Genomic DNA, 22,378 nt, shown 5'->3' on the forward strand with positions numbered 1-22,378 from the left:
CATCGCAACGTCCTCCGGTCCATGTTGCTTAACTCTGCCGGCGAGTACACCCGTCCACGCCTCCCGTCCCGTCCAGTCCCGCAGAGTCCCGTCCCGAGGCCCGCCGTGATGGCCGAGGAGGACCCCCAGCAGCAGGCGGACCGCGGGGCGAGGAGCCTGCCCGGCCTGCTCCCCGGGCTGCAAGGCGCTGAGGCCAGCGCTCTGCAGCTCAGGATCAAGAACTCCATCTGGTGAGGAGGTGTTCAGTAGTAGTGTTTTGTGCAAAGGTTTGATGCTTCTCGGGGGGGGTCACTGTGTTGGTCTTACAGTCAGTATCCAGAGGCGGAATTAGTGTTCACTTAGTAAAAGTAGCAATGGCACAATATAATATATATAATACTTCATTACAAGTCAAAGTTCTGCATGCACAATGTTACTTATGTGAAAGTATTGTGAGCAAAATGTAGTAATATATTGATATTCTGTTGTTGCATTACTGATGCATTCATATGTAAGTATCATACAGTTATAGTTGATCTAAGTGGAGTAAATTTCCCCTGTATGTTGTTGAGAGAGTTTAATCTGTAACCATGGATCATATTTTTTGAGATGATCATATGTTTTACATGTAAAATATGAATCCGCAAAGTAACTGTAGCTGTCAGATAAATGTAGTGGAGTAAAAATACAATATTTACCTTTTAGTGTGGTATAAAAGTAAAATACAGTAGTAAATATTACTGAATCACATTCCACCACTGTTCTTATGTAAGCAACACATTGTGAAATAAAAATACTCCATTACCAGTCCTGCACACAAAATGTCACCTAGTTTTAAAGTTGTGAGTCCAGAGAATCAACACTTCATTCGATGATGTCTTCAGTCTCTGTAAACTTCCTGTTTAAGGGAGTTTAGTGTGAATAACTGCAGTACAGTCTGTCTATCTGTCGTTCAACCAACCTAATATTATGGAAACATGGTGAAGCGTTCCTGTTAATGCTGACTGAACTACACAGATCATCTTAAGATCATCTTTTTTAGGCTCAGGCGTTGACATGGACAGTGGTGGGAATGTAACTAAGTGAATTAACTCATTTACAGCACAGTGTTGACTATTTACTCCGCTGCATTTATTTGACAGCAGTAGTCACTCGTTATTCTGCAGATACGATGTTTACCTACAAAACATATGATCAGCTTATAAATGATGATGATGTATTGTTACACATTGAACGACCCAACACTATGTAACAGTAGTTTAAATGCTGCTCACACTTTAAAGCACCAGTAATTACAATAATTATTGACTGAGTCATTCTGTTTGTATAGTTTTGTGTAGTTTTACTCAAAGAACATTTTGAATGTAGGACTTTTACTTACTAATGCTTCAGTAAAGGCAAACCCACCCTCCTCCTCCTCATCATCATCATCTCTTGCCTGTTTACTGATTGGTTGAAGGTTTTGTTGCAGTGTTACATTCTTACTCAGTTCTCTCTCCCCCCTCCCGATTTGACACATGGATGACAGGCTGAAACCTACAGCTATAGTATGTAGTTCCTGTTGCAGTGGGGAAATTGACTTTACATTACTCAGTTTCACATTATGTAGCAAACAGAAAATATAGATTGCTGTACTTAAACTCCTGCAATCAGGGTTCAAAATATGGCCTGAAAATTAAATCTTGCTTACAAAAGACACCATATGTTTGGCAATGTGAAACGCCATTGCATCTGTAATGTCTAATCACTGGGGACCATTGTTCTTATATGGGATACTACAAAAATACATTCTGTGTAGATGAGTGATTTTAGTTGATTGGGACTTATTTAAAAGAGTCCTTAGCATTATAACATTTGTAGTTTGAATCTCAATTTTACAATTTAGACATTTTTTTCATTGTTTTAAAGGTTCACTGTGTAACATTTAGAAATATAATATTGATGGCTATGTTTTTCATTAGTTTATAGTCACCTTAGTATAGGATTCATTGTATTTTTGTTATCTTCCAATGAGCCATTTTTATCTTCAGAGGAAGCGGGTCCTCTTCTGTAGAGTCCACCATGTTGAACCGCCATGTTTCTACAGTAGCCCAGAACAGACAAACCAAACAATGGCTGTAGATTTTGGCTTTATATCGCGTTTATCGGGAATTTCACAGCCACCATAGTTGGCCTCCTACACACATCCTGTTCTCATTCCTGGGCCAACAAATACAGACGGAACTCAATACTGAACTCAGACGTCTTTGCCTGGTTTTAGGCTACAAATAACTATTTCCAAAAAATAAACCAGACAGAACCACATGACTATAAGTGACTATGAAGTATAAAATTACCAGTTTGAAAGAAAGACAACTGGCACCAGTAGCATTTCACATACATTAAAAAACACTGAATCAAAACCTCATGTAAGAGTGAAATGAACTAAAACTAAATCAATTCAATGAGTGTGTTAGCAGTAAGCACTTAATAATAACAGTTGATAGTGTGTATTGTCTGTGGTTGCTGTTATTTAAGGCCGTGTTCTGACAGAAAATACCCTTTTATTTTTAATTATACATGAAGTCAAGAACTATCTTTTAAATGTCAAACAGCCATAAAAGGTTGAACTACCAGAAAGCTCAACAGTTCAGAGCTGAAACGTAAATCTACGGAAGCATATTGGGATATTGAATATTTGTCCCGCTCCTTAAATCTTTAACCTTTAAGAGGATTAGAGCATAAATATTGACGTTCACCTCAGCGACCTGCTTGCTCAGTGGGTCATGGTAGAATGAGACCGTCTTGGTCAGGGTCAGCGAGTTCATTTGCACCGTCACTGTGTCTTCAAGTGCAGTAATCGTCTGTAGTGAGGCGCTACTGTGGAGGGAGCCGTTCCTGCTTCATTCACGCCGCCCAATCAGAGGCTGAATTACACCTGGGCATATCATACATAATGTAATTTGAAGGATCACTTGCATCAGTTCTTTATTCCTTTTTGTAATCTAGGTCTCAGGTGTCATTCGGTGTACCTGCCAAATCTGAATTACAAACAGCTTAATGATGGCCTTTCAGCACTGGGAAATCCCGGGCCCCCTAGTAACAGTGAATTAAAATGAACTGTTCTTGTCGCGGCTTAGAGCGTCCCCTCATTCTGACATGCCCAGTGTTGCAGAGTCTTTAAATGAGACTTAACCTTCTGTGTCGAGGTAAACAACAATCTGACCTGCAGATTAGGAATTAGACCTGGAGAAGTTATTCATGTATCTGGTTTGAGCAATGTTTCGTGGTTTAAATCAGTATAGAGCTTTAAGATGAGTGGCTGCTTATGCAACTGCTCTTGCATAAGATCTTGTCGTTAATTTAGTAATTTTTTTTTAGCGATTAGTTAATTTGCTCCGCACCCATGCACAGGTGTGTACAGTATGGATGTGACTGTATACAGTGTGCATGTGTATATGGATAATGTCAGTAATTATAAAACATTCTTAAAGGATTTTAGTTGTTTTGCTTTTCTCTAAGTAAGATTTGACGTACCATACTACATAGCTACCATAGACCCTATTTTTTATGAAGTTCTTCTTTCAAGGTTAGACTTCAATGGGATGAAACAGACGTATAGTAGATTTCCTCAGCGACTGCAAATGAATTTCTGAGCTTCTGTCAGAGACAATGTTACCACAGTGCCTGTCTCTCTCCCTCTTTTTACATATGACAACATGTGTTCCTGGTGGTGGGATACATGACCTGAGAGATGCTGAAGGGAGGGTCGTCTCATACCAAACATTCCTCTGCTTTATAAATAAATACACTTTAGACACAAGCGCTCATGTTACACCAGCTTCATATTAATTTATACTATGTCTCTTTTTTGCAGCAAATCTGTTCAATCAAAAGTGGAAAACATCCTGGTGAGTATTCTTGATGTGTTTTAAACATACAAATTGCACTTTTATTGAAACCTTTTTAATTAAATGTAATCTGTTAAAATATTGTTTGTAATTTATTTGTGGTTCTAGCGTGTAGATCTGAAACATGGTTGTTTCCCGATGGGTTTCTTGGCATAATTTCAAAACACGACAGAAAATCTGTCCGCAGCAGCTTTTCAGATCAACCTATAGAGGGCGAATCTGAGGCCAGACAGCTGCACTGAGCTACTGAGGTTGGCTGATTGGCTCAACACGGTCAATTGTTACTCATTGTGCTGCAAACTTTTAAACCATGAAGGTTGAATAATCATCGTTATTGTCCACAAATATAGAAATGTGCCTTTGGCCTCACAGGTTGATTAAAGATTTGCCATATAAAGTTATTTTTATGGAGGGTGAGGTGGGACGGAGCGGCGGGTTCAGGGACAGAGATACTGATGTGCAGTGGGCTGCAGTGAGCCTCTATGAATGGTGACAACAAGGGATTAACCTCTGACAGCGGCCTCATTAATAGGTCAAATATGCTTTCAGTTGGCCAGCGTCATGTTCGTTTCCTCTTTGAATGGAGAACAAATCGGTATGTTGCATCCCCTGAAGGTCAGAAGGAAACATTATAATTTAATAAGTATTATCAGATTAGTTGTGAACGGTACTTATAGTCTGGAGCTCCTTCAGCGTACTATCAGGAAATGTTGGACAGATGATGATGAGATATATATATATATATATAAGATATAATGCTATTCCTTGATTCGCGCCAGGAGAGTCTGCCTTGAGAGTGATGCTAAAAGAAATCTCATGGATCATTCAAATTAAAAAAGTACATGTGTATCGATTTATACCGATCGGAGCAAATTTTAGACTGAAGGTGGCGCTAGAGGAAACTTCAAAGGCAGGAAAGGGCTGTAGAGCTTTAACTAACAATTACTGTCTGTTAATCTTTAGGTTATTTGCTCGATTGATCTTTTATTCCATGAAACATCAAAAAGTAAGTAGTAGTAGTAAAATAAAAAAAATGCTCCAGATGACGTGTTGGACTGGGTGAAGACAACATGGAGGGAGGCTAAACATTGTTCATTTGCATGTATTAGCCACATTGTAACGGCAAAGCCGGCTGAAAGTCGGCACATTTTCCATTTAAGTTGCCCACTTTTGGACAGAGTATGCAATGGCGACACTTTTAAACGTATCTTTGTCATCTTGTCTGTACTATGACTGTTACTTGTAATCGACCAGCATATACACCAAAGAAAATGTCTGATAAACTGAAGTTGACTGATAACATATTAAATGCTGATGTGTCGGACTGGCTCGAGTTGTCAGGGAACTACAACAATGGAACAAATTAAAACCACTGCCTTCGAAGACAAACACACTGTATCTTGTGTCAGGAATTGCCAACTTCATAGTGTACAAAGCTGCACAAAATAAGTGTAAAATGTCTGCTGAAATCTGCACTGCCTGTGTGTTTCCACGCTGGTAGCATCTTTGTTTCATGGGAAAGTGAGTTGAAGGTGGCAAGGAGTTTACTGTGCAGAGCTCATGACCCAGTAACATACAGACATTGACAGTCCAAGTCAGCAGAGGAGGAAGTGAGTCACAACGGCCAACAGTGTCCTCTGATTAATACACAAGGTTTTTAACAGGATAGCGTTTGAAGCCCATAAATGTGACCCATAATGTGTATATTGGAGAATTATATGTCGATACGTGCTGCTCAGTGTCTGTGGGTGAGCTGTGGTTCCCTAACAACAAAGAAGTTAGTTGGAGAAGTTTGGACAGAATAATGTTTATTCTTAGGAGCCAATGAGAGGGTGAATGTATATATATATACATATATGAGTGAAGACGTGTCGGCAGCGTGAGTTCCTGTACGCTCACTGTGCAGCGAGCTGTCCTGAGAGAAGGGTTAACAGCAGAGGATTTGAGTTCACCTTACAAGCTCCCCTGCTCTGCAGAAACCCGTCTGTCTCTATGTGTCTGTCTGTTAACACTGCACATGCTTGTGTGTCTCAGCTGTACGTCTTCACTGCTCGGCTTTAAAGGTCCGGTGTGTGACATTTAGGAGGTTCTATTGGCAGAAATGGAATATAATATTCATAAGTGTATTTTCATTAGTGTTTAATCACCTGAATATAGGAATTGTTGTGTTTTTATTACCTTAGAATGAGACGTTTTTATCTACAGACGCAGTAGGTCCGCCATGTTGAACTGCCTTGTTTCTACAGTAGCCCAGAACAGACAAACCAAACACTGGCTGTAGAAAGACCCTTTCATGTTTTTCGCTACCATAGTTTCTCTTACACACTTCCCAGCTTGTTCTCATTCCCAGATCGTCAAATACAGATGCAAGCGATGTTCAGCTAGTTGTAATCTGCAGCTTCACCACTAGAAGCCACTAAATCCTCCACACTGGTTGTGACTTGCAGTGTAGATACACCAAAACATGCCTCATGGCTGCTCCAGGCAGATTTCAGCTGAGCCGTACTCTTTTTATTTCTTAATGATTGATTTAAACTCAGGCTCAAGATGGACAGTTTTATTAAGAGGCTCAAATCGATGCAGCAGAACCAGAGATAATGTCTTTTTTTTTGTCCATTGATTTTTAAATCTTCTGTCAAAACCTGGCACCCACAAGTTTGAAAACGAGTGACATCGTTTGAGGCAATTTTTTCGGTATCTACTCTGCTCCCTCAGGAGCCACAAAATGCTTTATGCACGCATTAAGTAGCGCTCCTGTAAACCGTGAAAACAGACTGATCGGTGGAGTTCCCCTTTAACTGTTTAATCTGAGGGACATTCAGTGACTTGGAAGTTTTCTTGTATCCATCCGCTCACTTGTGCTTTCCGATCACATTTTTGTTACTTTTTCTTCATGGTGAAGGTTTTGCCACAATACGGTGAATGTGTATATGTATATATATATGTATATATATATATATATATATATATACATACATACAATACTTACTAAATAAAGACCTCTAGATACGCTGTATTTATACTGCAAACAAATAATAATGTGACTTCTAGTGATGATTTAAGTGTTAAATTATATGATATTATTATATCTTTGTAATTAATTTAAATCAGTTTGTAGAGACTCTTTGTTTCTTCTGATTATCAATTTTAAAATATGCCACCTTAAATCCACTTTGATTAAATGGTGTAAAACAATAAAACATGAATACTTACAAGGGGTAAAAAACACTTTTTATAGTATCTGTCTATGTTAGTGAATTCACTCTGACAGGGTTAGAGTATTGCTTGGTGTTTAAAACTGTTGTCTGCTGCCATCTAAACCAGCAGAATTTAAACTGCGCCTTCTTCACGCTCTCAGGTTTCTTTTTTCCCTTTTGAAGAACGTAGTTAGAAGTGCTGAAGACTGTTGGTAGCTCAGGGGGTCGTGCTGAATAGGTTTAGTTTGTACACTCTTGGCATGTCTGTGTGTGCTGAGTATGAATGAATGAGAGTGAGAGGTGACCAGGCAAAACCCATAATGTACAGGCATGATCTAGAGTATACTGTATGTTATGTTTAATGTTTTTAAATCTGTTGATTCATGGCCACTAACCAACCACTGCTGTTGGTTGTTTATCGAAATATTTTGAGTGCAACGATTAACATCTTAGCATGCTAATTTACACTAAACACAAAGCACAGCTGTATGTGTAATAAACTAAAGTAATAAACAAATAAAATTCTCAACCTGATTATGAAGCTAGAGGATGAGTGAGAGGATCACTAGAGATGGGATTTATGGCTCTTTGAAGGGAGCCGGATCTTGAGAAGCCGTTCCTTTCAAAGAGTCGTTCAAAAGACTGGCTCATTTTCATATTTATTTATTTTTAAGAAGCTACCAGACTTGGAAGGAAATATTATTTTGAAAGATGTTACACTTTGCTTTGCCGTTTTTTTCATCGAAAAGTGCATCCAAATGCTGCTGCGCTTTCTTTGGCTCATTGTAGCTGCAGTACTAACACTTTATTTGGATAGTTCACCTACAGATCGATTATAAGACTGGCCGACTATCATCCGATACTCAGTATTTGTCAGATTATCGGAATCGAGTAAAGTACCTCGAAATTGTTCTTACGTGCAGTACTTGAGTACTAACTTTACTATGAGTTCCACGCCACCATTTTCTTTTTTACTGCTTCCTTGATTACCATGTATCATCATCTGTTTTAGTTTATCCCTATTATAGAGTATTTATAACATTTTCTTTGTTTATAGATGTTTAACAGATTATCTATAGAGTATATGGAACAATGAACAATGAACATAGCCTAAACAAGATGTTTTATGTGCCTAAACCAAACCTTGTTGAATTTCAACCAATAGGGATCAATGGACTGCCAGAGCTACACTGTGTGTGTGAGTGCTCTGTAGGTGTAACCTTGTGCTGATAATTAGAAGGCCAAATATTAAAACTCCCCTTTTTTATCTCTACAGCAAGATGTCGAGAAGTTCTCAGACATTGAAAAACTCTACCTCTACCTTAAGTTGCCTTCTGATCCCAGCAGTAACACTGAGAAAAGGTAAGGATACACCTGCTCTCTGACACTATTTATAGAAAAATGGACACTTTATGATATATTTATGACACAGGAAACCACTATTATGATTAATTATTGATGGGGCTATACATTTTTGTAAAAAAAAAAAAATTATTATGTGAACGATATAGACACATAATAAGGATTTCACACACAGGTTAGGTTCAGTGCAGATGATTTCTCAGGACTTACAGTGACAAAAGTCTGCCTGTCTTTGTCATTTGTCAATTAATCAATGATACACGTCTTTTCTCAGTGACCAGAGCGCCCTATCATCAAGCCGCACACAGCAGACGCATGCCTTCAGCTGGATCCGCAATCATTTAGAGGAATACCCAGAGACTTCTCTTCCCAAACAGGAGGTCTATGACGAATACAAGTAGGTATAAACAGAGTGAAGATGGGGTTTTTGCAACATACATTTAAAATGTTCTTTCATAGTAAATAAGCTGATAATTTATCGTTTCTCATTGTTTCCCTTTATTAAACTTTAGACATCACTATTTATTTGAATATTTTTCACTGGTGTTCACCTTTTAAATAATAACAGCTACTAATGTTTGAGATTCTTTCTCCTCTAAATTGCTGCTGGCTAAAGCGTCAGTATAAATAGACGCCGCAGGCTTGGGAATCACAGAGAGCAGCATGTGTTGGTAATATTAGAATGGAAAGTCTGAGACAGCCATTGAAATGCTCTGACAGTGTTATGTAACTGTCTTTTTAACTCTACCAGATCAGAAATACAGTGCCCTCCAGAAATATTGGCGCCTTTAGGGTAGACAGGTGAAAAGGCTTTAAAGAGACGCAACAGGCGTCACTTCAAAACAACAAAAAAATATGTTTTGTGCTGTGAAACAATCACGTTTGTCACAAACAACTAATAATGAAGCATTTCTTAGAGAGTTGTTTCATTTCATTTCAAGGGCACTTTATGTTCGATGATAATTTGGACAGAATGTATCAGACATGGTCACTCAAACTATAACTCACTATTAGAAACTCTGTTATAATTCTACACACTTATTGACATTTAGGAGGATCTATTGGTAGAAATAGGATATGATATTCATAGATGTGTTTTTATTAGATAATATATTTTCTTATATTATCACCTGAATATAAGAACTGTTGTGCTTTTGTTACCTTAAAATGAGCTGTTTTTATCTACGGAGGGAGTACAGTAGCCCAGAACGGACAAACCAAACACTGGCTGTAGATAGGGCCTTTCACATTTTAGTTTCTTCTACACACTTGGAAGGCTGAGCTATATTCAAATGGTTGTATTCTGCAGCTTCACAGCTAGATGCCACTAAATCCTACAGACTGGTCCTCTAACTTTACATATTATACCTTTAAAGGTGCATTAACTGATTTGACCAGGTAGGGGAAAACTGTAAAAACAACACTGACCTGATCACCTCATGATTTATGAGTTATGAGTTTATCTAGCGAATGAGTTACATATTTACTCATCCAGCAGTTACAGAGCAACATAATCGTTAATTTGGAGTCATGTTTCTGACCACCTGCTTCATATAAGTCCAATATTCACTCTCTTTTAGCTCTGTGTTTGGTCTCCACCAGCTCCTCTGAATAATATGGGGCTCTTTAACTGCTAAAGGCTCCACTATATTCAGCTAAAAACAGCTGCCTGTTGCAGCTACAAATGACACTGGTGAGAAATGTGAACTAAAACAGTAAAGTTATGGGCTGTAAAACCAAAACAATGAGCTGAAAGAAGCTAAAATGTTTTGGTGTGCTGAGGTTCGATCATCACTACGACTGATGATGTATACGATGTATATGATTATACAAGTTTTAGAATAGAGCAAAATAGTTTGAACTGTAAAGACTTTGATCACCCCACATTCACAAACATTATATGATCCCCTGCATTGATATGATTTGATGATTTGATTATTTAATTAGATGATTCAAGACATAATTCTATATTTTTAATTACAATTATTCTGTCTATTGTGTCTTTCAGGAGCTTCTGTGACAATCTGAACTACCACCCACTGAGTGCTGCAGACTTTGGAAAAATGATGAAAAATGTCTTCCCGAACATGAAGGCGCGTCGACTTGGCATGAGAGGAAAATCTAAATATCCTTCACTGGAATGGATTGTAACAGTCTGGCCTCTGTCTCTGGTCACACACCATCTGCTGTTGCAGTTCATAAGCTCTCTAAATATAGATGTGAAATGAAATAAAGCCCCCCTCTGCCTCCGAAGCACAAGCATAATACAGAGGCCCCTCAGGGGAGTCACGGTGATCTTGACCTTCATCACAAAATTGTGATTTTTTTTCATTCAGGTTAATGAAATTATCGTTGTGTAAGATCATAAGTCAGAACTTTATTGGCTATAATGGGAAAAAACTTAAATAGTTTGACTGATGAAAGAAGTTTGCTTTGAACTCATATTTGCAAACTGTTCAAGGTATTCAAGGATTTAATTTAATTATTACAGTATTTCCAGTTTCTGAAATTAAAGTAGTTTTACTCCAGAAAAGTGGTTAAATTAGTGTAAACTCTTGAATGTTAAAGCATTGTGAAAAATTATTTAGTCTATTTTGCCGAATTCTATAGAAATAAAACGTTTATGTATCACTTCACTACATCAGTAATTTGAGACATACGACAGCTGCAAGTGGCTGCAAGTTTAAAAGCAAATTAAACATTATTTCCTGTCATTCACAGTTGGAACAGCTCATGGCACTAGATTGCTTACACATGATGTTTTTGGGATAACAAATTTGAGCTTGTCAGTGTCCCTGATTGGAGGTGCTTCACAGGGTTCGCCCTCTGTCTCACACACACACCAAGCCATTAACACAAAGCCACACTGATGGGTCAGTTGACAGTTTTCACTACGAGGACTGTCCTGTCAGCATGTTTTTAGTTATTCTAATAGTAACTTTTTGTGAAAAGCACTTTAATCGATGTTAACCACAGTTTGAGTTTTCTACAACAGCAGACGCTGAACCATTAAACTATGACAGTCAATTAGACCCATTTCAATATAGACTGCATCTTAAATATACATTATTTAGACCACTGGTCTCCAAATAAAGCTTTACTGGAGGAACTTAAAACTAAGATACAATGCGTAATAAAAAATACAACTTAATGTTAAGTATGTGCAGGTTTTAAATACTTTACCTTTCAGTCGGTCTGTTCTGAGCTGATCATTTTAGATGTCAGTGGATACATTAATTATTTACTTTTATTATTGACTTGTTGATTAGCTAATTGTTATCCCAGTGAGTAGATGTTATTTTCAGGAATCACATGTTTTTTTATCTTAACACCAGCTTACATATTGCTATAGTGGACTGAGGAAGAGGCTATTTGTTCACATGCCATCGTTACCGGCTCTGGATCTCCATAAAACAGGAGATGGAGTAAGTACTTTCACATCGTCCTTATTGATGTTTTCTCTTTGTATTCTACCTCCATTATTGTCACTGTCATGCAGTGTATCATATATTTATAATCACATATCTACTGTGTGTAGCTCCAGTGTGATGTCCTAGAGTCAGCGGGCCAGCTGAGCAGCATAAAGGAGGATGTGCGATTTGCAGCCTGTGATCTGGTGTGTGAGTGGGCACAGAAGGTGCTGAAACGTCAGTTTGATGCCGTGGAAGACTTGGCTCGCTTCCTAATCGACAGCCATTACATCAGCAACAAGTCCCTGGCAGCTCTCACTATTACAACCGGCACAGCAACAGGTAAGAGACTGGTTACATCAGCCTCATGCCCCCTGTGTAAAAACAGGTCAGTAGTGGCCTCTGGTGGCAGTTGCCTGTTACTGCTCCTTTATTCCAGTCTGTGTTTTTCATGCGGATGACTGTATTTTTAGATTCAAGTACCTGAAATGTTCACAGTTTTATTGGAGTACTCTGGTCAACACACAGACATATAACACACTCTGCATGTGCTTAACGACAATTACTCACCTCTTAACTCAAAAATTACTGCGTGTACAGCTTCTGCAGAATGTTGCCAAACAAAATCAACAAGCTCATCACACATTTTAGAAACAAAGGCATTTGCACCTGCAGCAGAGACCATATGACTGAATATACGCATGTTCTTGACTTTAATGGTCGATTGCGTACTTAAATGTAACTGTTGTATTCTTGTAATTATAAGCTCTCATTTGTCGGTGTTTGGCTCTTTGCCTTTGTTTTGTTTATCTAGTATGTGGTCATTTTAAGTTTTTTTTTTCTTTTAGACCATGCATTCATTATTATTGTTTTATTCGGCTATTTTTAATGTGTGACTGTTTTTAAGGTTAGCTAAAGCTCCCATAATAAAAAATCAATTCAGTAATTAATTAATTACTTAAATAAATAAATGAAATAATAAAGACAGAAATGTATAAATAAAACCCGCAATTATCAAATAAACATACAGGTTAATTTGAAGATAAATAAATATGCACAGAAATAGAAATACTGTATTTATTTGACAAATATTTATGTATTTCTTCACCCATATGTTAATGATGGGTAATGTTCTGTGGGTACGTCTCTGTCTTTATTATTTTATTTTTTTATTTACATAAGTCATTCATTTATGACAGCTTTAGTCCTTCATAATGTGAATACAGTAAAATTAACTTATTAACAATAAGTTGAGGTGTCTAATTATCAAACCTTATTGTAGTTGTAACTCAAGCTCATCATTTATGTAGTATATATATTTACATATTATTATGATGAAGTTATTTCTTTATACAGTAGCATGATACAGATCTAAATCCCTGTTTCCCTTGTTTAGAGGTTAATACTCCACAGACCGTCTCAGCATTCGTCCCGACCGCTGAGGCTCACTCTTTCCAGCCTCATGTGACAACCCTGTCCTCACCTTCTGTCGACGCAAAGCAGCAGCTCCAGAGGAAGATCCAGAGGAAACAACAAGAGCAGAAACTGTATTCTCCTTTACCTGGAGAGGGGCAAACCAAGAGGGCAGATGATGGTGTACCTTGTGTTAGCCCTGCCCCTCCGTCACCTCAGCCAGCCATAGGCATCGTGGTCGCTGCAGTGCAGAGCCCCATCACGGTGAGAATGCAGGACTCTCAATGTAGAGAACAGTGTAATTTTACTACTAATCTTCTGTATTCATCCCAATAGAAAGAACAAATCTAGGTTCACTTGATATTTGACTTTAAATGATCTACTTTTATTAATGCTTAGAACCTGATAAACAAAATTTGCGTGTGTTGTTGTGTTCAAAACGACACCTATCATTTTCAGTTTAATAACTCTGAACAGACTGCCATGAAAACCATTAAGAGAATACAGTGATACATAAAGTACTTCAATGTCTCAACATTTCAGTGAGTAATGAGTGATGGGTGTAACATTTAGAAAAACACAGCCTTGATCATTTTACATCATTACAGAGTTAATCTATCACCCATTTACATTCAGCTAAACTAAGGTAAACAAAATATACAAACTAATTTTTGTACGACAACTAATATTACAAAAACCTGTTTTCATATATTTAGACATTTAGAAAACACACATCTGTGTACTTTAAGAAAACCATAGTTTATAACTGCCTAAACCTACTACAAGGAGTTTTTAACTGGTTATGAAACAGTTTCAGTTCAATACTGATGCCTCTATATGACCTACATAAGCACACCAGACCATCAGCGTGAAGACTGGCTTTTTCTTTGTAGTTATTTTTAATGTCGGCCACCAGGTCGAATTCGGTCAGATTCCCCTTGAAATGAATCAAGGCAGTGGAAGCACTGCACTTTTGTCCACTGGGGACGCTAGAATCAACACAAACTAAAAGTTCCCTGTTGCTGCTTTAAAGAAACACCACATACACGTCAAAAGAACATGAACATTGACTTTAAACAAGAGAGAAGAATTGCATTAAACATAGACTGTATTTTGTCAGTATAATAAGTATATTATAATATATATATATATATATATATATATATAAAACGTTTTTGGTTATTATAGCTACAATATTATGTCACTTTAGGTGTCTATTACCAATTATTGTATTGTTTTGAAACTTTGATACAGTTAAAATTTCAGACCTGTACCTGTCATATGACAAAGGGTGATATTCTTAAATAGCGGAGACAGTTTCATAAGCCTGATATCAAAGAGGCCAAAACAGCTTTAGTTTTAAAGATTTATTTATGGTAACACAACTGTGTAACAGAAAACAGTATTCTTCTTGCAGGTAGGGATAAAATTATTGTTTAAAAAGGTAAAAATTACAAAATATGTTGTCAGAAACTTTGTGATGATCATCTAAAGTTTAGTTTCTTAGTTGTTCCACTTTCTGATTGACCTTTACTCTCCACAGGTACAGAGAAGCAGGCAGCTGATGTCCCCAAGTCCAATGGGAACGGTAGAGAACAAAATGCTGCCTATTAACTTCCAAATGGTGACCCAGCCAGTTCAGGCACTGAAACAGAGCCCCAAAACCCAGCAAAATATTCTAGCCAGTCCCGTTGGAGAACGCACTGCCCGGCAGCGATATGCGCAAATCTTGCCCAAGCCTACGGCCACGTCTGCTATCACTTTGCGCTCGCCCTCCACCATGATCATCGCCAACAGCCCCATTAAGACTGTGATGACTACTTGTCACGTCAGCCCAGTCAGTTTGGTCAAGATGACGGCCATATCGCTTGCACCCAGCAGCATTACCACCACCTCCCTCACAAACACCACTCTGCGGCCAGCATCTGTGGGCATTAGCAGTCCTTCAGTTGCAGAGAACATCAGCTACAATCAAAGCATGAGATGCACCTCGGCAGTCCCCATCTTGGCCCCGGTGGCCAGGCCAGGGCAGGCTGCTAACACCCATACCATCGATGTTGAAATGGAAGTTGAAGCTATACATAAAAACAGCCAAATGCAAAATCCCAGCAGTCTGATTTTAAGTCAAGGATCAATGGCAAATAGGGGTGGAGGGGCTGTACAAAGGGCTGCCAGTGTGCCCATACCTCAGACTAGAGGCTTCCTGGGTCTAGAGGAAACATCCAGCACTAATTGCAACGGAAAGTCCTCCTCAAGCACTAACACTGTGGCAGCAGTCGAAAGCAGCAATAACAGCGCTAATAATACAAGCACTATGCATTTAACTCCCTCCACTCAGAATACCAGTGCTGTTTCTTTTCTTAACACCAGCGGAACACCTTCATTTGGGGAAAACAGCAGTGTAACATCACCAAAGGAAGGTTTCTTGTCCACTAAGAGCCTCAGGAAGCGATCTGGCCTCAGTCCAGACCTTTCGCCAGTCAAAAGGGTTTTTATGCCAGAGCAGTCAGTAGATGGCGCTGCCGGTCTTTTATATGGGATTCGAAACGCGCACGATAACATCCCCAGGCCAGGAGCTCCAACTCGACCTGAAAGTGCACCAGCTACCAGGGAGGTAGAGACGAAAATGAACTCTGTCTTGTCCACTCAATTCCACGCACTTGGCACTTCCTCTTTCAGAGCCAGTGGCTTCTACTCTGTTGCCAAAACACAGAGCTCAATGCAGAGGAAAAACACTTCCACTGTTATGGAAACTAGCACCTCTGTCAGTCACGCATTACTTCAGCAACAGCAGGGGCACACAATGGCTAACGTACATGCAGTACCTAATAACCCCGGCCTCCAAAAACATTCAGGTGTCAGTGATGTTAGGAGTTCAATCACAGGGAGCCTGGAAGGAGCTCAACAACAGGCATACACGCAGTCCAACCATGAACCCTTAGACTTTTTCAGTCAAGCTTCATCATCATCGAGCCACCTCCCCATGCAGACGGATATGGACTACTTTCCCTTTGATGATGACGTGACTCAGGACAGCATTGTGGAGGAGCTGGTGCAGATGGAAGAGCAGATGAAACTTAAGAACCTGCAGGAGTTTGGAGGCTGTGCCACACTGCAAGGCCAACAGGCTATGACGCCAGACAACACAATGTCCACCAATCAGACCATGACTGCTTTCTATCATGCAGCAAACAGCCACAGCAACCCGATGCAAACTCCAACACCGACACCCACTCCTACGCCTACATCGGAAATGATGGGAGGAGTTCAAGGCCTCACTGGAGAGAGCCCCTGCTCCCGCATCGCCTCCACAACCCCAGTGGACAGCGCGCTGGGAAGCAGTCGTCACACCCCAGTTGGTACTCCACACTCCAACTGCAGCAGCAACGTGCCTCCCAGTCCTGTGGAGTGCAGGAACCCGTTCGCGTTCACACCCATCAACTCCAGCATCACTGGTTTCCATGACGGCAGCACCGTCTCCAGCAGCCCTGTTAAGCCAATGCAGAGACCGATGGCCACACACCCAGACAAGACCAGGCTGGAGTGGATGAATAACAGTTACAACAACAGCAACGGGAGCTTGAAGTCAAACAGTGGCATGGGAATCCTCCCCAGCTATCAAGGTCTGATAGGTGACCATTTTCAAAAACCTCACGCCTTCGCCGTCCCTCATGCGCGGTACCACGACAACCATTTTGGCCGCTTGACTCCCATCTCGCCTGTGCAGCAGCAGGTAGCTAGCATGGCTAACATGACCAAGCAGGAGGGTTTTGCTGTGCCTGCCCCTCTGGATAACAAAGCTACCAACACACCTGCTACAACTTTTCGATGTCGCAGTGTAAGCCCTGCTGTGCATCAGAGGACCCTGAGTGGAAACACAGGAAACCTTCCCCATATCCCTCGTTCAGTAGTGTCTCCCTTTAACTCTCCTGTGACGCCCGAGGTGTTAAACATCTTTGCAAGCAGCCAGACGAATCTTGGGGTGAGCAGCATGTCTCAGAGGAGCCATTCTGTGCCGCTCAATATTATGATGCAAACAGAGGTCCTGCCCACGCCGGGCCAACAATGCAACAGCAAAAACATCACCAATGTCCTTCTGAGCAAACTAGATGGGGAACATGATGACTCTGTGCGGGGTCTGGGCATCAATAACTTACCCTCCAGCTACACTGCACGCATGAACCTCACCCAGATCCTTGAGTCCGACCCAAACCTCTCCTGCGGTGAGAACCCCCTCAGCCTGATGACCTCTGACTCCCCCAGTAGATGCAAGAGGCCAAATTACCTCATTGAAAACGCTATTAATGAACAAATGATTCTCTCTGCAGGTGACAGCCGAGCACAATCCGCCTCTGGAGAGCAGCATCGACAGCAGGTCCAGTCTATGTTGTTGTCTTTGAGCTCACAGCAGCATCAAGAAGAACTGCAGCAGCATCAGCAGCTGGATTTCAGCAGCACTGTGAAAGACCTGCTGACAGACAACGGCCTTACTGCTGGCAGCCAGCTCATGGAACAGGTGTCAGAGCTGAGTACAGGCGGGGCAGATTTCCCTTGTGAAATCAGAATGACATCGGATCTCTCCAGCAGCATCAATGACCTTAACGCATTGGACACAAACCTTTTGTTTGACCCCAACCAGCAGCAAGGGCAATATCAAAATGCTGCTGCAGAGGAGTTGGTGAATGATCAGCTGTTTCAGCAAATTACCAGCGAGGCGGCACATTCAAGTGGACTTGACTGGCTGGAGAGCAAAGATCATCCAACTGTTGGGTTGATGGGTTGAGAGAAAAGCTTTTTTTGTTTTTTTAGTCATGTTAAACGTGTTAATGTGTGGTTGCTGTTTTGTTTTATTTATTTTCAGGCATTTACACTTTATAATGCAACACTGGACACATTGAGGTTTGTCCAGTTTAAGTGCCAGACTGAACTGCAATGATGCTGCAACACTCTGATTAAAATGCTGGTCATTTCCCTTTAATCGGAGAACATCACCTCACGTTGTTTGATCAAGAGCATTTCCAACAAGTAAACAAAAGTTACTGAACAAAACAGAAACCTAAACCTGTTTACTATGATGTGTTCAATGTTTCACTGAATAGTCAGTGAAAAAATATTAACAGAGCCATGGATTTCTCAGTGTAAAGAATTATTATAATTGATGAGCTTCTTACGACAATATTTCTTTATATCAATGTGTCTAAATTATGGTAACTGCAGGCATTGTATAACTAAAGCATAGGGTACAAAATGACAAAATATATTTACTGCTAAACTAATGTCATAAATAAAACATTTGTGTGCAATGTAGATTCACTGAAAAAAAACAAAAAACTGGAAGTATTACAAGTACGAAGAAACTTTAGATCTGTGCCAGTACACGTTATCTTTTCAGGAGCTTTATGTGTCGGTCTGGTGTCAGTGCATCTATAAAAAACATATACACACAGTTTATAGAAATGTCATTTAGTGACAATAAACATAGAACAAAACATCCATGTAAATCCATTTAATATATTCTTATGATTAACTGAAAAGTGTCTGTTCATACTTAAAGTAGACAGAACCATAAAAGGAAGTTCCTGACAATCATCACAGAACTTTAAAGAGCCGAGTCAACCTCTCATCGCTTCTTCATCACGATAATCAATTGTCTGTGCATTAAAGGCAGAGCTCAGACAACTTGAAGATAGTGATATCAACTCATTTCTTTTGCACATTGTTTTGTTTTTCAAGCCACATTTTTGCAAAAGTTGTGAAAAAAGTACCAGTAATTGTCTTGTATAATCATAACTATAAAGTTATATAGGCTGTAATGAATGCCTTTAATTTACATGTGCAAAAATGTTAATTGTTTAATCAATAGATATATTAAGAAATATCAGCAATACACTGTATGTAAATAGTGATGAGTTCTCTCAGTGGTTCAGAGTTGTTTAGTGTGGATACAAGAAGGATGACCTCTGTCCTACAATGACACCCATAAAAATATCTTCGATGATGCATTGAGTATGTAAAGAGCCTTTATATAGTAGTTAAGTCACACAGCGCGTTGTGTAGGATTGTGGGATACCTCTCCTGTCGTAGTGCAACGTACAACATGAAAGGTACTCAAACAAGCAGTGAAAGATGAGGGCTCAACTACTTTACCACTCGTAGGACAAAAAGGGAAAAAAGAACCCAATTTACTTAAGAAGTAAACTAACCCCGTTGAATGGGGCATTCCTGCACTTTTAAAGTATGAATCTTATATAAAAGAAGAATTATGATGAGGTAAAAATAAAATGAAAATGACTTCATACTGAGATTTGTATTCTGTGCAAATTAAGCATTTGAGTTGAAGATGGAAGTTTTCATCTGCAATTGAGTGGAAATTAACACTTTATAGCAGCTTTGTAGCATCAAGAACTTGGAAGTTTGGTTTCCCAATGAAGCACTCATCATACTGCACTGACAATCTGTAATACTTGTGTCTCTTTACATAAATGCACTGTCTTTGGGAGACACTGCACGCCCGGAGGTAAAATCAGCAGATTATGTTGCTTTACACTGATGATGAAGAGCTGTATGTGACCACAGAGGCGGAGAGACTCACAGGTGCTCCTGAGGGCTTTGATTTCTGAGCCTTATGTCCATACCAAAGACTTTTAAATATAATCTGCAATAACATGCACTAAGATCTCGGGTGTCTGATATTAATCTCCGGTGTGATGGGGACACAGCCATAACAAATATATTCTGTAATGTGACATTTGCAGCACTGGAACACATTTCTTTAGTTAAAAAAAAAAAACAGTACATCAGGACAATATTAAGGATTTCTTGTTTACTATTGTTGATGCTTTTGTAAGTCCCAAAAACACTGAAATGTATTCATGAGCTGTTGTTAGCTTTAGATCCCTGAGTGTGTTCGTATTGTTGGTCACACTAACTTTATTTGTTGTACAGATTTGGGGGTGTGGCCCGGTTGTCCGGCGTGTTTTTGTTTGACTATTTATTTAGTGTGTGTCGTTTGTACAGAAAATGTAACCTTGCAAACCGTATAATCTTGTGAATACACAATAATCTGACTTGCACTGTTAGGATGTTGTGCGGCATACTTTTTAAGTGTCATATTACCACGTATCAATACAACGCGTAACAATGCTTCTTTATCAGCAGATCATTTGTCCAATACATTGTGGTGAATAATTAGATAATTTAACAAAACTCTGTTATTCAAAACTCTTCAGAACTGGAGTGTGTCAGTTTTTAAAATGTGGAAATGAGACAAATCTTTAATTATATGGTGAAGTATTAATGTCATCATATATGGTAAACATCTCTTTCAGCACTGTTGTCACATTGACCGTTGTTTTATACATTTCACAATACTTTAAATTTCTGTAAAGGCAGATTATATCATTGTAATATATAATCTCATTTTGAGTATAATTTGATATTCAGCCATTTAGGCAAACATTTCTTATTTATAGTCAGTTTTTTGAATCTGTTTTTCTCAGTTTTGATGTTTTTGATCTTTACTGTGTCTGTGAAAACATTTACTTGGTTAGCACTGGCGTTTGTGAAGACTTTACCCTTCCTCTTGTTGAAAGTGGTTCAGAGCTGTAGAACTGCCCTCCACTGTTATGTTGCCGTGGTCAGTGTACAGGGGATTTTTTTCTTTTGCATTTTAACAAGTGCTTTTATAAGGGGAAGTGCTTGTTCATACCAGTTTTTAAAGACTTTTTAAAACTAATAAACATTTTTAAGTACATGGGTATTCTGGAGTCAGTGTTTCTTTCATATTCGCTTAAAAGAAAGAGGCGAGGTTTGGCTCTCTGGCGCTGCCCGCACAGGGAACACGGGCCTCTTCACCTTTTGAAATGTCACACAAAACACCGCTTGAGTACGTGGAGGTCATTTGTTGGATGATGTGATGAATGTGATGAAGTGTCCTCTAGGGTGCCCTTCCAGAGGAGAAAATGCATTCATTGAAACTGCGTAAAATAACAGCAGCACTGGGTAGCAACAGTGGAGGACTCTGAGGGAGTGTCTCATAGCAAAACAAGTTGTAACTTTAGCATTAACAATGGCTCTGTTCTGTTTAAGGTATGACCGTGAGCCAGCATGAAGAATACAAGGGACCTTGGAGCTGTAGCGTTACCTCTGTTTAAGTTTTGTACTCTCGCTGTGCTTCTCTTAAGACATGTCGGATTCCCAACATTCCTCTGCGCAGGAGTTTAATTAGCCAGAATAATTGAAAACACCTGTGGGGTTGCGCAAAGTCTTTAAAGATTTTAAAGAAATATCCATATTTACATCCAAAGAAAAGTTTTGAACAGTTAGATGTCTGTAGCACACCTCAGTTAGCTGCAAAGAAAAAAGACTTTATATCTATTCAAGAGACCTCCAGCTGGTTTTTCAGCACAGAAAAAAAAAATAAAACAACAACCTTGAATCTTGGGTAAGCTATAACAAATAAATGCAAGATAATATCTAAATTATATAGTTTTTGGGTAAATTAAACATGAAAAAGATAAAGTTTTCATACTTAAAGTATCAAAAGTTGAAGTTGCTCTGCAGAAAAATGATTACATTATTAACATTTAACGTTTATTATCTGGTTGAGTGTGAATTTGCCTATGTTATGAAGTATTAGATCATTTTACCTCTTTGGGCCTCAATCAGTTATTAAATGACTCCATCTGTCTCTGGTGGCACTGATAATGACTCATAATGAACGTATGAATGAATGGGTGTAACAAGGAGACCCAAGTAGACAATTGACAAACAGCCCTGGCCTTCTTGCTGTGTGGCACTCAAGTAACTTGAACTCCCTTGTTGTTCACGCAGTTGTACAAAACACTGGCACCGTGCTCTGTCTGAGCAAAACTGACTGTTTGATTAATGACAACCAACTACTGTTTATGTTCCCGGGGACCTCATGTGTCTGAGCCAGAAGAATGGCGGCACATGATTAGTAACAGGAGCAGCTCGACAGCCATGGTGAGAGAACATTAGTGGGACTAGTTTTTTAGTTAGATTGTGATCCTGTTTTTCAGTATTACCACAGTTTATATCCTGTATTAGTCCAATAATTGCAAACAATCAATACTCTACATTTCTGCATACGTACATAATAAGTATC

At 39.3% G+C, this 22,378-nt stretch overlaps 1 protein-coding gene across 2 annotated transcripts; it reads left to right on the forward strand.

The window, feature by feature from the left end:
• Window positions 1-21: 21 nt before the first annotated feature.
• On the forward strand, window positions 22-21,010 carry LOC127351445 (DNA-binding protein RFX7-like). 2 transcript variants are annotated; one of them, XM_051378984.1, is made up of 10 exons: window positions 22-230; window positions 3,836-3,869; window positions 8,343-8,428; window positions 8,703-8,825; window positions 10,437-10,553; window positions 11,769-11,853; window positions 11,967-12,180; window positions 13,235-13,515; window positions 14,795-17,474; window positions 17,580-21,010. In XM_051378984.1, the coding sequence occupies exons 1-10, from the start codon at window positions 22-24 to the stop codon at window positions 18,032-18,034; spliced, it is 4,284 nt and encodes a 1,427-aa protein (XP_051234944.1). In that variant the 3' UTR covers window positions 18,035-21,010. The 2 variants fall into 2 exon arrangements, with proteins under 2 accessions (XP_051234944.1, XP_051234943.1); XM_051378983.1 differs by having other exon boundaries at window positions 14,795-21,010.
• The last annotated feature ends 1,368 nt before the right edge of the window (window positions 21,011-22,378 follow it).

This window comes from Dicentrarchus labrax, unplaced genomic scaffold, assembly GCF_905237075.1.
Source record: "Dicentrarchus labrax unplaced genomic scaffold, dlabrax2021, whole genome shotgun sequence".
Lineage (NCBI taxonomy): Eukaryota > Metazoa > Chordata > Actinopteri > Moronidae > Dicentrarchus > Dicentrarchus labrax.

Bases quoted from the DNA above. Each gene is read 5' to 3' on its own strand.
- LOC127351445 (XM_051378983.1), top strand. From the start codon at position 22: ATGTTGCTTAACTCTGCCGGCGAGTACACCCGTCCACGCCTCCCGTCC. The intron at 10,554-11,768 runs ATATCCTTCACT...ACACCAGCTTAC, and splicing joins GGCATGAGAGGAAAATCTAA to ATATTGCTATAGTGGACTGA. The intron at 12,181-13,234 runs GTAAGAGACTGG...TCCCTTGTTTAG, and splicing joins TACAACCGGCACAGCAACAG to AGGTTAATACTCCACAGACC.